This window comes from Hipposideros armiger, unplaced genomic scaffold (genome assembly GCF_001890085.2).
Source record: "Hipposideros armiger isolate ML-2016 unplaced genomic scaffold, ASM189008v1 scaffold_525, whole genome shotgun sequence".
Classification (NCBI taxonomy): Eukaryota; Metazoa; Chordata; class Mammalia; order Chiroptera; family Hipposideridae; genus Hipposideros; species Hipposideros armiger.
The window spans coordinates 475120-487618 of NW_017731875.1; the positions used below are offsets into that span (position 1 = coordinate 475120).

The following is a 12499-nucleotide window of genomic DNA, read 5'->3' on the forward strand; positions in this document are numbered from 1 at the left end:
TATGGCAACCCACTGCAGCCTATGGCGTCACCGGCGACCCACGGCAGCTCAGCCCCAGGTCAAGCTGCCATTTACCATCTTAGCTGCAGAGGGCAGTGTCACTGGCCCTCATATGTGGGATCCGAACCTGGGCCCTCTGGCATCCCAAGCCAGTTCTTAACCAACACGCCACTCGGTCGGCCCACGTTTTGCTTAGAATCTTGATAAAATGATGCTGAAATTCAACGGGAAGAACCAACATATGAAGATAATAATGATCTAACAGAGGGGTGTGGCTTACTCTACTAAAAGTTAAAATTTTATAAAACTGTTGCACTTTAAACAATGAGGCTATGGAGTAGAAATAGAATATTTGAGCAGAGTAGCATCAACACAAATACCCAAGTATATATGCAATATATTATATAATAAAGACAACATTTTAAAACTGTGGAGAAAAACAGATTATAGATAATATATAAAAATAATTAAATAAATCTCTATTTTCCACATCGCCTATGATGTTTTCATGTCTACTAATGCCAAATCTATGCTTCTCTTATTTTAATCTATTTTGAACACCCAAAGGTTATAAAGAATAATATTACATATATCCATATATACACAATGTAGATTAAGAACCAAAATGTTACAAAAACAATAGGGCCTTCCTTTGCGACTTATTCATCTGGCATTTGTTTTCCTTATCCTTCAAAATAAATGGTATCATTATCATTGCCATATGATTTTATACTTTGTGTATTTTTATTACATAAATGTTAAAACTAAATTAATTACTGTATAATATGATAATTCATATTTTTAAGCTTTATATAAAGGGTATTATAACGTGCCATGTTTCTGCATCTTGGTATTTACTCAGCATTATATTTGTGAGATACATTTGTGTTGACTCATCTGGCTCTGGTGAAGAATTTATTACTTCTATAAAGTGCATTTATTACTACTATTTTGAAGTCCTAGAGGGTGCTACTATAGTTCATTGAGTGAAGATACCACATTTAATTCATTTACTTATGATGCTACATTTATTTTATTAATTCTCCTTTAAGGTGGTTTACAATTATTTATAATTATAATGTTGTTATTAATATCCTTATATAAGTCTATCTTGTTCACTTGAGCAGTATGCCTCAAGGGCTTATATTTAGGAGTGAAATTTCTGGGTTGTAGGATATGCATATCTCTAACTTTGCTAAATATTAGTAAGTTGATCTTAAAAGTAGTCCATTCATATTTAGTATTCCACTAGTAGTGAATAAGTGTTTCTATATCTCTATATCTTCACTGATTGTTAGTATTATCTGAATATTGTTTTAATTTTGTCAATCTGAATGGTCTAAAAGTGGTTTTATTGCATTTTCCTTATTGCTTAAATGGTTGACGATTGTTTCATAAAATTATTGGCTATTTATGTTTTTTCTTCTGATAATTGCATGTCCTTATCTTTCACTATTTCTATTTTTTCTATCATTCTTCATACTCATTAACTCTGTGATACATATCTCCATTTATTTAGATCTTCTAAAAATAGCTCTCTATTACTTTCTTATTTGTTTTAACATAGATGTCATACACATTTTTGTTAGATTTAATAAGTTACCTTAGATTTTGCCACTATTATCAATTACAAATAAAAGATCTATTTCTAATGGTGAATTTATATGACAATGTAATTAATTAGTTTGGGTATTGCATGTTTAGTTCAAATTCTGTACATTTGTTGAAATACCATTAGTTCTTTAGAATTTTATGAGTTTTCTCTGTAGAAAAATATCATTTATTAATATTTTCTTTTTGCCCTGTATTACTCTTTAAAATCTATTCTTTTTTGTTCTTATTATGTCAATTTGGATTTTTAGTATATTATTGAATAAAAGTGGTTAGAGAAAGCATACTTATTTATATTTTATATCTTAAAAAGCTTTTTTTTCACTCTTTACAACAAAATATATTAAAAATATAAAAATTCAAACAAAAAATTCCATAAGTACTAATGGGATAGTGAAAAAACAACTTTAAGCAAAGAGAGATCTGGCCTTTGCCCTCAGCTCCTGGGAGGTGAACTCTAGGCCCCTGAAATGTCCTGTCCTGACAGGAGTGGCTTTGGCCAATGGACTATCAATGTAATTTACAATGGGGGCTTTGCATCATATCATATCAGTTCTGACCTCAAGAGGAGCTGGAAACTACAGATATTAGCCTGACCTCCTGAAGGGGCTAAAACACAAAGGTCATCACGTGATCAAGTTCCAACAACTCTAGACACCAAAGTCTCAAGTAAGCATCCCTGGCTGGCAGTACTCTGTGTATAGGTACAAATGGACCCAGAGGAGGGAGCACCCGTCCATGGCTCCATAGAGTGAGTGTGAGCAGAGCCTTCACATTTGGATCCTTAGTGGGCTCTGCTCTATGAATCTCCTACTTCTCCTGCTTTAATCTCTGTCTTTTTGTTATAACTCCTTAGTCATAAATATAGCATTTGCCTGAATTTAGCATTTTTCTAGCAAATTAATTAACATTATATTGTGGTGATCCCCAAATTTGTGGCTAGCTGGTCTGAAGTGAGGGTGCTCTTGGGCACCCCTTAGCTTGTACATGGTATTTGAAGTGAGAGTAGTCTTGGGGGAACTATTCCCTCAGAATTTGAATTTAGTTAACTCTGGGTAACTATATACATTGCATAGAGAAACATTTTCTTAGACATTATTAATCATATAGAAAATTGTTTGTTATGAGAGAGAGAGCGAGAAGGAGGAAGAGGGGGAGAGAAGGAGGAGGAGGAAGAGGGGTGGAAGAAGAGGAGGGGGGAAGGAAGAGGGAGGAGAGAAACCAGTCTGTATTTCCCTCTATAACCTGGTTTCAGACATCAGTCATACACTGTCAAAACACTCTTTTCACTAGAATTGAGTAACTGAAGCCAACACATATTTAAGTGAGAGAACATAGCTTGCACATCTCAGTGGAATGTCAAGATCACTTTGTAAGAAGAGCATGCAAGATGGGGTATATTAATGTAGTCACATTTTTATCATCTGCCCTGGACATCTACATTTAAATTTTTTTCTAAGGCAAATTAGATACATGGTTATGAATACACACACACAGACACACACACACACACACACACACACACACACATATATATATATATATATATATACATATATAATCTAGCACAAGCACAACTACAAACATGATAAGAATTTGTGATGGATACAGAAATAAACCCATGCCTATGTGGTCTATTCATCTATGACAAAGGAGGCAAGAATATATAGTGGGGTAAAGACAGTCATTTCAATAAACAGTGTTGGGAAAACTAAACAGATACATGGAAAAAAGAAATGGAAGTAGACCACATTCTAAAACTATTCATAAGAGTAAGGAGGGGGGATGGAGTAGAAGACGGTAAAGGGGGTCAAATATATGGTGATGGAAGGAGAACCGATTCTGGGTGGTGAGCACACAATGTAATATATAGATGATGTATTACAGAATTGTACACTTGAAACCTATGTAACTTGACTAACCATTGTCACTCCAATAAATTTTACTAAATAAAATAAGCTCATAATGAATTAAAGACTTAAGTGTAAGACCCCAAACCATAAAACTCCTAGAAGAAAACATAGGTAGTATTATAAACTCTCTGATACTGCTCTTAGTAATACTTTTTTGGGATATACAAGGTGTGATCAAACAATATAGTGAATGTTTAACTAAAAAAAATTTATTATAGTAAAAGACACTTGTCATTAATCCCCCCAAAAATACTCCCTCTCACTTTGAACACATTTATCCCATCGTTCTTGCCACTTTCTGAAGCAGTTCTGGAAGTCCTCTTTTGTTTTTTTGTGTTTTTTATTTTTATTTATTTATTTATTTTATTGTTAGTTTCAGGTGTACAGAATAATGCAGTAGTTATCTTTTTCACCCTTCAGAAACAACCCCCCTCCCACATCTACTGTCCTCCCACCTCCGATATCATACTTATCTATTACAATTCTATTAACTCCATTCCCACACTCTTCTCCATGTCCCGTGACTATATGTATATGGAAGTCCTCTTTTGTGTCTAGTTGCACTGTCATGGCTGCCTCAATGTCCTGAATCATTTTGACTTTGGGGAAGAGCCAGAAGTCTCACAGTGCCAGATTTGGTGAATAAGGTGGATGAGGACACACCATAATGTTTTTATTTGATAGAAATTGTGGTATACCAGAAGCAATGTGTCACACAGAGTGTTGTCATGATGGAGGATGATTTATGGTCACTTTAAAAAACATCTTCCCTCAACCGTAGCTCACACCTGACTGACTGCACCAAACAAGTTGAAACTTGTCACACACTGTTACTAAGGTTCAATGCACAGCTTCCATATTGAAGATCCCTGCCTTTCCCTTGGATGGCACTCCACAACAGCATTCACCATATTTTCTGGTCACTATGGAAAAGCTCCCTATCACACATCATATCTGGTATGGCAATTTCTGTCAAATAAAAACATTACGGTATGTCCTCTCCTACCTTATTCATTGGATTTGGCACCGTGCGACTTCTGGCTCTACACCAAAGTCAAAATGACTATGAAATGTAAATGTTTTGAATTGATTCAGGACATCAAGGTAGCCATGACAGAGCAACTAAAGCACTCATGAAAGAGGACTTCCAGAACTGCTTCAGAAAGTTGCAAGAACGATAGAATAAGTGTGTTTGAAGCGAGGGAGAGTATTTTGAGGGGATTTAATGGCAATGTGTCTTTTACTGTAATAATTTTAAAAATTTAAACGTTCACCATATTTTTTTATCACATCTCATATCTCCTCGGGGCAAGGGAAACAAAAGAAAAAATTAAATAAATGGGACTACATCAAACTAAAAAATGTTTGCACAGCAAAGGAAACCGTCAACAAAATGAAAAGACTACCTACTGAATGGGAGAAGATAGTTGCCAATGATACATCTAATAAGAGGTCAATATTCAAAATATGTATTAAAAAAAAGACTCATACAACTTAACACCAAAAAAAATCCAATTAAAAAATGGGCAGAGGACCTGAACAGACATTTCTCCAAAGAGGACATACACATGGCCAATAGACATATGAAAAGATACTCAATGTCACTAATTATCAGAGAAATGCAAATTAACACCACAATGAGCTATCACCTCACACCTATCAGAATGGCTATCATCAAAAAATTAAGAAGCAAGTGTTGGTGAGGATGTGGAGAAAAGGGAACCTTCATGCATTGTTGGTGGAATTGCAAATTCCTGCAGCCACTATGAAAAAAAGTATGGAGGTTTCTCAAAAATATTAAAAATAGAACTGTTTTATGACATAGCAATTCCATTTCTGGGTATTTATCTGAAGAAACCCAAAACAATGCATGGACAGGCCCATCTGCAACAAAGTCTTGAAGAAATAGAGAGGAAGGCCAATCCAGAATGAAATCTTCTGATAACATGAGTAACTGCTTTTTCTTTACCAATATGACCTCCCACTCACATTTGTCCTCATCTTCCTAGATTTAAAAAAAAATATTACTATACCATCACCAAATTACCCACATTTCTTGACCACATCTAACCTAGAATTTCCCCCAAACCTCCAAGACCCATCCTTAAAAATCATCAAGCATAAGCTCACATCCTATAAAATCCCCTCCTAGCTCTCATATTATGAGTTTCACAACAGTTCTTGGGTGCTGTCTCACTTTCTGCAGCAGGATCAAGAAACGTAATTATTTCACTATAAACATGTTCTGGTGATTCTTAGGTGATGAATTTGAATAACTTCCAACAGAGGGGAATAATAGTCACAGTTTTTTGTTTGTTTGTTTGTTTTTTATTGTCCTTTCCCTAGTATATAGGAATCATCTTATTACAATCTGTTTTTGATAGGATTTTTTCCATAGAAATAACTTAGTTATCCAAAATGGAAACCATGAGAAGACCAAAAATATACTTTCAAGTTAGGAACAGGTTGCACCTTTTTGCCTCAGCTCATAGAAAGAGGACCTAGGATCAAGATGGATTATACAATAATCATTACTTCACTGTAAGAAAAAAATAGAAGTAACATAGACACATTTTCACCTCTGCTCTAAAAATATCTTTTACTCCTTTTCACTGCAAATGAATATTTACAAAAGACATATTCTTTTGTAATTACCTCACTTCCTCTCTCCCGAGAGTATGAGTTTTCTGATTGGGCACTGTGCCTTACTCACCTATGAAATTCAATGCCTAATATACTTGGTACATAGTTGATCCTCAATACATACTTTTAAATGAATGCTCAACTACAATAAATAAATGAACAGTGTTTCTAAAGTTGTTGCAAAGGGCTTGTAGTTTTTAGACAGTAGAGAAAGGCTGGGGAGTTACTGCTTAATGGTTACAAAATTGCTGTTTGTGGTGATTAAAGTTTTGTAAATGAATAGTTGTGATGGTTCTTAGTGTAATGGGTTGAAATGCTAATTTATGTTACATATATTTTACAATAGCACAATAAAAAATTCTAGACTCTGTTTGTATGACCTTTATTCTTCAAACACCACATTACTAAGTCAACTCTGTGTAGGCTGAATCTCAGACCTTAGAAAAAGAAAGAGATATGGATCCTGAAGTTGAAAAGTGGAATGAATGCCTTAGAAAATTGAGAGTTCCTGGTAATAAAAACATACGATGAAGTATTGACACTGAAGAAGATTATTGTGTAGGAGGGTAGGCTGGTTATTTGCTTTTATTTCTTCCAAGGTACCCAAAAACAAACAATCAAACAAATTAAAAAACAAAACAAAACAAACAGCTATTGTAAAAGGTAGCCTGTGTTAAAGTGTGAAGACCAGTTGTTTAGAGAAAGATAACTTGTCAACTCTGAATATCCTAGGATATCCTGGATAACATTAGCAGAAAACTGTCCTGGAAATTCTTATGTACCCAAAGGGCTATTAACTAAATAAAGTAAACAAAAGATCAGACTGAGTCCATAGTGGGCCAAAAATAATTTGCATGTAATGTGCATCACTCTTAAAACATCAGAAAAACTGCAAAGGTCATCAGTCATGAGGGAAATATATTCGCTACAAAGTGTCACCTTTTGAAGTCATTCCTTGAGAAAGTACTATGGCTTTCCCATTGATTATGTGCTTCCAAACTTTTCATAATAAGTCACCCAGTAGTCATCTCCATCTATTTCAAACTTAATCCCAGATCCAGAGGATCGAGGCTCTCATAGCCATCTCTGGTGTAGGGCTGATGCTCTTACTGCAAATACCCTTGGTATAAAGAAGTACTAGAAATCAACCTAATCAATAAGTGCGTGCGTGCATGCGTGTGTGTGTGTGTGTGTGTGTATTCTCAATTTCTTGAGGTTATAAGTAAGTAGTTCTTGTATGACCATTTTCCCTCTATTTCTAGCACATGCGATTTCTCTACATTGAGAGAATAAATGTTGGCTTTCACTTTCAAATGTACTACATCACTACCTGACATTTTCCTAGGAAGATTCAAGATTTACAGGCCCATTAACAGGGTATATGCTAATTTATAGGAAGTTGGTATTCTGTTGATTGAGGAGGTATAGATAAGTTGTTCTAAATACTTCAAAAACTCTCAGGTAACACATGATACTGGCTGGCTAGGATTAGCAGAAGTAGCAACCTCTAGTCCAAGGTAAAGAGGTGCTGGAAAAAAATGTGAGATTAATTATAACTTTTTCCATTGGTCTTTGGGGTATGGAGAGAATATAGCTACCTCCTTCGCATAAAAAAGCTAACTATTCGCAGGCGGATCTGTTTGGTGTTAATGCCATAGACCAGGGGGTTGAGAACAGGGGGTACGAGGAGATAGAGATTCGCAAGTATAATATGAACACGAGGAGGTACTTGGTGGCCAAAGCGGTGGACAAAAAAAGAAAAAAAGGCAGGAATATAGAAGACAAGAATCACACAGATGTGGGCTCCACAAGTGCTAAAGGCTCGGAATTGGGCATCCTTTGATGGCAGACGCAGCACAGCTTGCAGGATCAAGCCGTATGAGATGGCAATGAGGACCAAATCCATACCAGTGACTGAAAGTGCCACAGTGAGACCATAAATGGTGTTGGGCTTGATACTGGCACATGCCAGCTTGGCAATGCCCATGTGCTCACAGTAGGTGTGGGGGATGATATGATGTCCACAGAAGGGTAAGCGTTCAATGAGAATGACAAAGGGAAAAACAAAAATAAGGCCACGGACTACACATGCCAGACCAATCTTCGCAATCACCATGGCATTGAGGATGGATGTATAATGAAGGGGACGGCAGACAGCAACATAGCGGTCAAAAGCCATGGCCAGGAGAACAGACGACTCTGTGCTAAAGAAAGTGTGAACAAAAAACATCTGGGTGAGGCAGCCATGGTAGGAAATTATGTGGGACCTAAGCCAGAAGATTGTTAGCATCTTGGGCAATGTGGTCGTACAGAGTATCAGGTCAGTGATGGAAAGCAGACACAGAAAGAGGTACATTGGCTCATGTAGAGCTCTATCCGTCATGATGATGTAGAGGATGGTACCATTGCCAACCAGAGCAAGGACATACATGGAGCAAAAGGGAATGGCAATCCAAACGTGCTGGTCTTGCATTCCAGGGATTCCAAGCAGAATAAATGTGGAAGGATGGAAGGCAGTGTCATTGGGAACAGATGCAGAGAGCATAATGATGCAGAAAACAGAAGGCTTTCTCTTCCTAAAAGTGGTTAGAAAATGAAAGAAAGTCATTGTTGATTCCATTTATTCTTCCTACATACCCATTCAATTTCTTGCCTTTCAGTCCCAACTATTCTACTACAATTCATGCCTTCCTCATTTTTTTTTTTGGCCTGGGTTGTTGAAATAGCTTTTAACTAATATGCCCACTTTCAGTATTTTCATCTTCCACTGAAGCCTCTACATTGCTGCCTAAATATTCTAACATGTGAATGTAGTTGGCTAAAATACAAATATAACCTTTCTTAGGGTATGCTATGCAAGATATCTTGCATTAACTTCCTCTGTTCTACTCTCCACCACTTTCCATCATGTTCTAGGCCCTGCAACACTGGACTACATCAACAGACTCCCCTACCCTCTCACTTCTGGTTGGATTTGGCAATAGGAAACAGCAACAGGAGACTGGAGGGAGGTCAGAGATTTATTCCTTCAGTCCCATTCCAGCAGGATTGTTGCAAGCTGACTGCGTCTCTCTGGAAACAGCTTTCTCTGGCTCTGGGTCCACTAGAAACAATATCCTTCTCTTTTCCCTTGAATGCAAGGGCTGTAACATTGTCTGCTGTCACTAGCCCAGAGGCTTCACAAGCACTTGTGATTTCCCTATGCTGACCCACACATTTAATACAGTTTCTGTATTACACTGTATTCAAATTACCTAATTTGAGCACTCAGTCTGTTTCCTGCTAAGGTGTTGTGTTTTTTTTGCTGTTTGTTTGTTTTTTGTTTTTTGTTTTTTGTTTTTTTTTAGTTTCAGGTGTACAAAGCAATGTAATAGTTAGACATTTATACCCCTCACAAAGTTAGATATTTGCACCCCTCCCCAATCTACTGCCCATCTAACATTGTATATAACTGCTACAATACCATTGACTATCTCCACTATGCAGTACTCCACATCCCGTGGAGATTATATATATATATATATATATATATATATATATATATATATATATATATATATGTATATGTAAATAGTCTGACAATTAAGTTCATGAACTTGTTGCAACAATGTTGCTAACCATTTTTTATATCAGTGGGATTATTTATTATGAATTTGTACCAACTGGACAAATAGTTAACCAAGTTTAATATTTGGAAGTGCTGAAAAGGCTGTGTGAATAAGTTAGACAACCTGAACTTTTTGCCAACAATTCATGGCTCTTGCATCACAACAATGCACCAGCTCACACGGCACTGTCTGTGAGGGAGTTTTTAGCCAGTAAACAAATAATTATATTGGAACACCCTCCCTACTCACCTGATCTGGCTCCCAATGACTTCTTTCTTTACCCAAAGATAAAGGAAATGTTGAAAGGAAGTACATTTTGATGATATTCAGGACATCAAGGGTAATACAATGACAGCTCTGCTGGCCATTGCAAAAAAAAGTTTCAAAATTGCTTTAAAGGGCGAACTAGGCGCATCAGTGCATAACTTCCCAAGGGGAGTACTTCAAAGGTAACCATAGTCATATTCAACAATGAGGTACGTAGTACTTTGCTAGGATGAGTTCGTGAACTTAATTGTTTGCGAACTTCGTGTGTGCATGTGTGTGTGCGTGTGTGTGTATATGTGTGTGTGTATTTAATTATAGTTGACATTCAATATTATTCTACTTCAGCTTCAGGTTTATAGCATATTGGTCAGGCTTCTACACAGTCTATGAAGTGATCCCCCTTATAAGTCCAGTGCCCATCTGGCACCCTACATAATCTTTATATCGTTATTGATTATATTCCCCAAACTGTATTTCATTTCTCATGACTATGTTATAACTACTAATTTGCACTTTTTAATCCTTTCACCTTCTTCCCCAACCCTACCCCCCTCCCATCTAGCAACCACCAGATTTTCCCCCCGTATCTCTAAGTCTATTTCTGTTTAGTTTGCTCGTTTATTCTATCCTTTAGATTCCACATATAAGCGAGATTCCTCAGTCTGACTTATTTCACTTAGCATAATATTCTCTAGGTCCATCCATGTTGCTGCAAATGGTAAGATTTTGTTCTTTTTTATGGCTGAGTAATACTCTATTGTATAAATATACCACTGTTTCTTTATCTAATCATCTATCGATGGGCATTTCAGTTGTTTCCATATCTTGGTTATTGTGAATAGTGCTGCAATAAACACAGGGATGTGTATATTTTTTCAAATTAGTGCTTTGGATCTCTTTGGATAGATATCCAGGAGTGGAACTGCTGGGTCATAAGGTCAATTTTTTGAGGTGCTTCCATACTGTTTTCTATAGCAGCTGCACCAACTCTCTAAGATCTTGAGACAACGGCTTACAAAGGTGTTCTTAATCTTGCTCACCTATCTAGCATTATTTACTACCCCATTCTACCACATACTTCATGTTCCATCTATAGCTCAGTCGTATCTAATTTTGGAAATATCCAAAAGCATGTTTTATAACACCTGCATACCTTTTCATATGGTGGGTTTTTGTTTTGTTTTTCACAGAATAGGCTATTCCCATTTGGTCACCTGTCAAGCTGCTAACAGTCATTCAAAACCTAGGTGGATACATCCTTCTCTATGAAGCCTATCTATGATCCTTCTACTATGGTGTGGGAACCATACATCTTCAGGATACCCTTCTTAAGAAATATAAATTTGTTTTATAATTATGTATATGCATGCCTCTTGCCCATTACAATATGATATCTTTGCATCTCTTTTTTTTCTTTCTTTTCATCATCAATGCCTTATATAACTTAGGGTAACAAATAATGCTTAACAAGAAAATGGGTAAAGGATTGAATGCTGCAATTGAAAAATCTTTTTTTAAACAAATGTGGGTAAGTTGCCATGGTTGAAAACAGTTTTTCTTCTTGGGAGCCTTCCTTATGGATCAAACAAGGTCTTCTCTCACTAGATCCACAATCTCCACCATATTCTTTCCACTATATATACTCCAAGAGGTGCTCCTTATAAACTCTTTAGTGCATTTCTCATCTTATCTAATCCAATCTAATCTACCTATATAATACATTTCTGTCTGCCTTCTTGATTGGCCACGTACTTTAGATTGATTATAAAACATATCTGCCTTGGTCTGTCTGCTGTCTACTTTAAAGCATGAGCCCTGACATGACCAGTCAGGCCAGGCGACACACAGCTGTGTACTCCAGGAAAACTTCAAGATGAAGCATACTATGGGAAGGAAAAAAGAAAGGAAGAGATGTGGGGGCTTAGTGATGAGTTAAATCTGGGTAGGTCTCTTGGAGTGACTAGCCTGAGGATTTAAGATTATGCCACTAGGAAATGAAAAAAAGAGAGAAAGAGCCATTTCTCCTTGGAGCCATCTTACCTTGAGAGATCCCTGTAAGTGAACTCAGAATTACCATTCTTACCTTATTGAAGTTCAGTCTTTGGGAGTCAGACACCCTCGTGTTTAGAAGGGACAGCAACATTTAAATCATCCATTTGTTCTCACCTAAAACAAATTTTAGAATGTGGGAACACCTAAGATAGGATCAAAAAAGTTCTATAAAATTTTTTCAGACAACCAAGATGACGCAGTAGGTAAATGCTGTGCTTACCTTCTCTCACAACCACATCAAAATTACAGCTAAACTACCAAACAAACCATTATTGAGAATTGCTTAAAATCAAGCTGACGCCTTTCAACTAAGGATGTGCAGAGGAAGCCACCTCCAGACTGGTAGAAAGGGCAGAGACGCAGAACAGGCTGGTCCCACACTCGCGTGTGACCATTAAAGATCGG

General features: G+C 36.7%; 1 protein-coding gene across 1 annotated transcript; it reads right to left on the reverse strand.

The window, feature by feature from the left end:
- Positions 1 to 7761: 7761 nt before the first annotated feature.
- Positions 7762 to 8712, reverse strand: LOC109396544 (olfactory receptor 52D1-like). Its single transcript, XM_019668407.1, has one exon. It carries the CDS (start codon positions 8710 to 8712, stop codon positions 7762 to 7764), a length of 951 nt encoding a protein of 316 aa, XP_019523952.1.
- Positions 8713 to 12499: the final 3787 nt, after the last annotated feature.

Bases quoted from the DNA above. Each gene is read 5' to 3' on its own strand.
- LOC109396544 (XM_019668407.1), bottom strand. From the start codon at position 8,712: ATGCTCTCTGCATCTGTTCCCAATGACACTGCCTTCCATCCTTCCACA.